Source organism: Clupea harengus, chromosome 2 (genome assembly GCF_900700415.2).
Source record: "Clupea harengus chromosome 2, Ch_v2.0.2, whole genome shotgun sequence".
NCBI lineage: Eukaryota > Metazoa > Chordata > Actinopteri > Clupeiformes > Clupeidae > Clupea > Clupea harengus.
Window position 1 is genome coordinate 8,343,519 of NC_045153.1, and position 2,500 is coordinate 8,346,018.

Sequence of the window (2,500 nt, forward strand, 5' to 3'; positions counted from 1 at the left end):
CCTCTCTGTGGGTGACTGTAGTACAGTTCTAACCCTTTAGGAACACATTTTGAGGATAAAACAATGTAACAAGTAGTCTACTTGGCACCTAAAAAGCCAAGGCTAGATGAGATTTCTCTCTGTTGGACTATTTTCAGCATCAAGGTGTTTGGATATGTTTTCAAACCTCTTTAATGACTAACATCTTACACTGTAACACTGATGTTTGCTTGTTTTCAGCTGTGCTTGTAGCCAGTCACTAATGCATTCAGTTGTTAATAATATTTCATTACTATTACTATTTAATGACACTACTACTAACTCCCCCCTGTGGAGGATCGTAATGCACACTACTGTGCTTCGTGAACATCTGACTAGCATAGATTAAAGGTCTCAGATTTCCCTGACTGAACAGTCGAAGTTCAGTGGTTTCATTTGTATAGAGCACAAATTGACATTGCAATACATAAATAATAGCCATCTGGTCTCATGATAAAAAAAACATGTTTTAGCTGCCAAAGTTTAAGCTGCCAAAATGATGAATTATGTCTAATATCTTCACACATTTGCCTCCTAATGCTTCATTGATATCCCTCCTTGAACATCTTTTAAAAGAATATTGTGAAGCTGGCTGACCATGTCGGTTTATACTATTAACATACTAATAACCTTTTAATAGAAAAGTGATGTCCTTTTCTACAGTGTAAATGTAAAGCCCTTGTTACATGTGTTATGACACTGCAATATTCCTGCAACGTCCATGTCAGGCCCTAGATTATATTGTCCTCATGTTGTCAATGACGTCCCTGCAATGTGTCATTCACATCCCCATAATGTCCTACATTGATGTCCCCATAATGTCCCCCACTGACGACCCCCACTGCTGTTCCCCTGACGACCCCCACTGACCCCCCCCCCCCCCCCTCTCTGCCGCCCCCTTGCAGGAGATCCGTGAGCTGCAGTCCCAGATGCAGGAGACCTCCGTGCAGGTCCAGATGGACATGTCCAAACCCGACCTGTCCGCCGCCCTCAGGGACATCCGCGGCCAGTACGAGGCCATCGCCGCCAATAACATTTCAGAGGCTGAGAACTGGTACAAGTCCAAGGTACAGAGTGTGAGAGAGGGAGGGAGGGAGAGAGTGTGTGTGAGAGAGAGAGAGAGAGAGAGAGAGAGAGAGAGAGACAGAGAGGAAGGGAGCGAGAGAGCGAAGAGAGGGAGTGTGTGTGTGTGCGTTTGCACGTGTCTTGTGTAGGAAACAATGTTGTGCAAAGTGGGCTTAAGGAGGTTTTCCTGTCATGAAGTGAGCAGTTTAAATTCGTTAAGAGCTTTCCTCCATTTTGGACACCGTTTGTAAGGCTTTTGAAGGAGCACCCGACCCTGGCTCTGCGGTTCAGGCTGACACCTGTTTCACGTTTGATTCTTTATTCTCCCATTCACTGCTAATGTGTGCCAGTATCTGCCTCAGACTAGCAGAGATAAGACACAAAAATCATATGCGACCTTTGAAAAAGCTATTTGATCAGTCAAAATGTCAGCTGCTTCTGTTAAACTAAAAGGATCAAACTGGCCACGCAGTCACATGACCTCCTCTAAAGGCAAGATAGATTGCATTGTTACACCAGGCAAGGGTGACTGACTGACAGGCAGCCATTTTGGTTCAAGGCACTGATTATGATGGATGGGATGAATGCAATGAAACGCAGAAATAATATAAACCCCAATTCATTCTTTTTTTGTTTAGTTTAGTTTTATTTTAATTTATTTAACTAGTTATTATATTTCCCTAACTAGCTTTTCTTCTAACTAGCTTTTCTTCATTTTTTTTTTGTTTAGTTTAGTTTTATTTTAATTTATTTAACTAGTTATTATATTTCCCTAACTAGCTTTTCTTCTGTAGAGGTACACAGATTGAAATCAGACATACTAAGGCATTCATATATATATAAAGGCAAATGCTGGTAGATGGACCCATATATCTGATACGCTTCTAACAGCCATCTCTGTTTGCGCTTTAGGTCACTGACCTGAACCAGGCCGTCAACAAGAACAACGATGCCCTGAGAGTGGCCAAGCAGGAGTCCATGGAGTACCGCCACCAGATCCAGTCCTACACCTGCGAGATCGACTCTCTGAAGGGAACCGTAAGTCACTCACAGAACACTCCTACCTCACACACTCACTCTCAGGGAAAGGCTCACTTGTCAGGGTGTTCCACGTTCTAAAAAAGAAGGACGATGAAAAGTTCTACTCAGAATCCTGTGGAGATTGTTTCCTTCTGTAGAACGTCTCAACATTCTGATGAAACAGACATGTCAAACTCTTTTCTCTCTCTTTTCTTTTCGCATTTCTCTCTTACTCGTCATTCTTTCTCTGAATCTGAACTTTTACTCCCTCCCAAAAAATTATGACTCTCACTCTCCTTCATCTTCTCCCTCTCCGTTCACTCTTTCTTTTGTCTTTTTTTGTTATCAATATTGCACTGCTTACAAAAGGAGGCAAAAAGCTGTAGAGTCTAGACTG

At 42.4% G+C, this 2,500-nt stretch overlaps 1 protein-coding gene across 1 annotated transcript in view; it reads left to right on the forward strand.

Moving 5' to 3' along the window:
- Positions 1 to 2,500, forward strand: part of desma (desmin a) — a 12,836-nt gene that overhangs the window by 5,090 nt on the left and 5,246 nt on the right. Inside the window, exons 4-5 of the mRNA XM_031581925.2 lie at positions 924 to 1,085; positions 1,996 to 2,121. Of these exons, the coding sequence (XP_031437785.1) occupies positions 924 to 1,085; positions 1,996 to 2,121 (288 nt within the window). The remainder of the gene's footprint in view (positions 1 to 923; positions 1,086 to 1,995; positions 2,122 to 2,500) is intronic.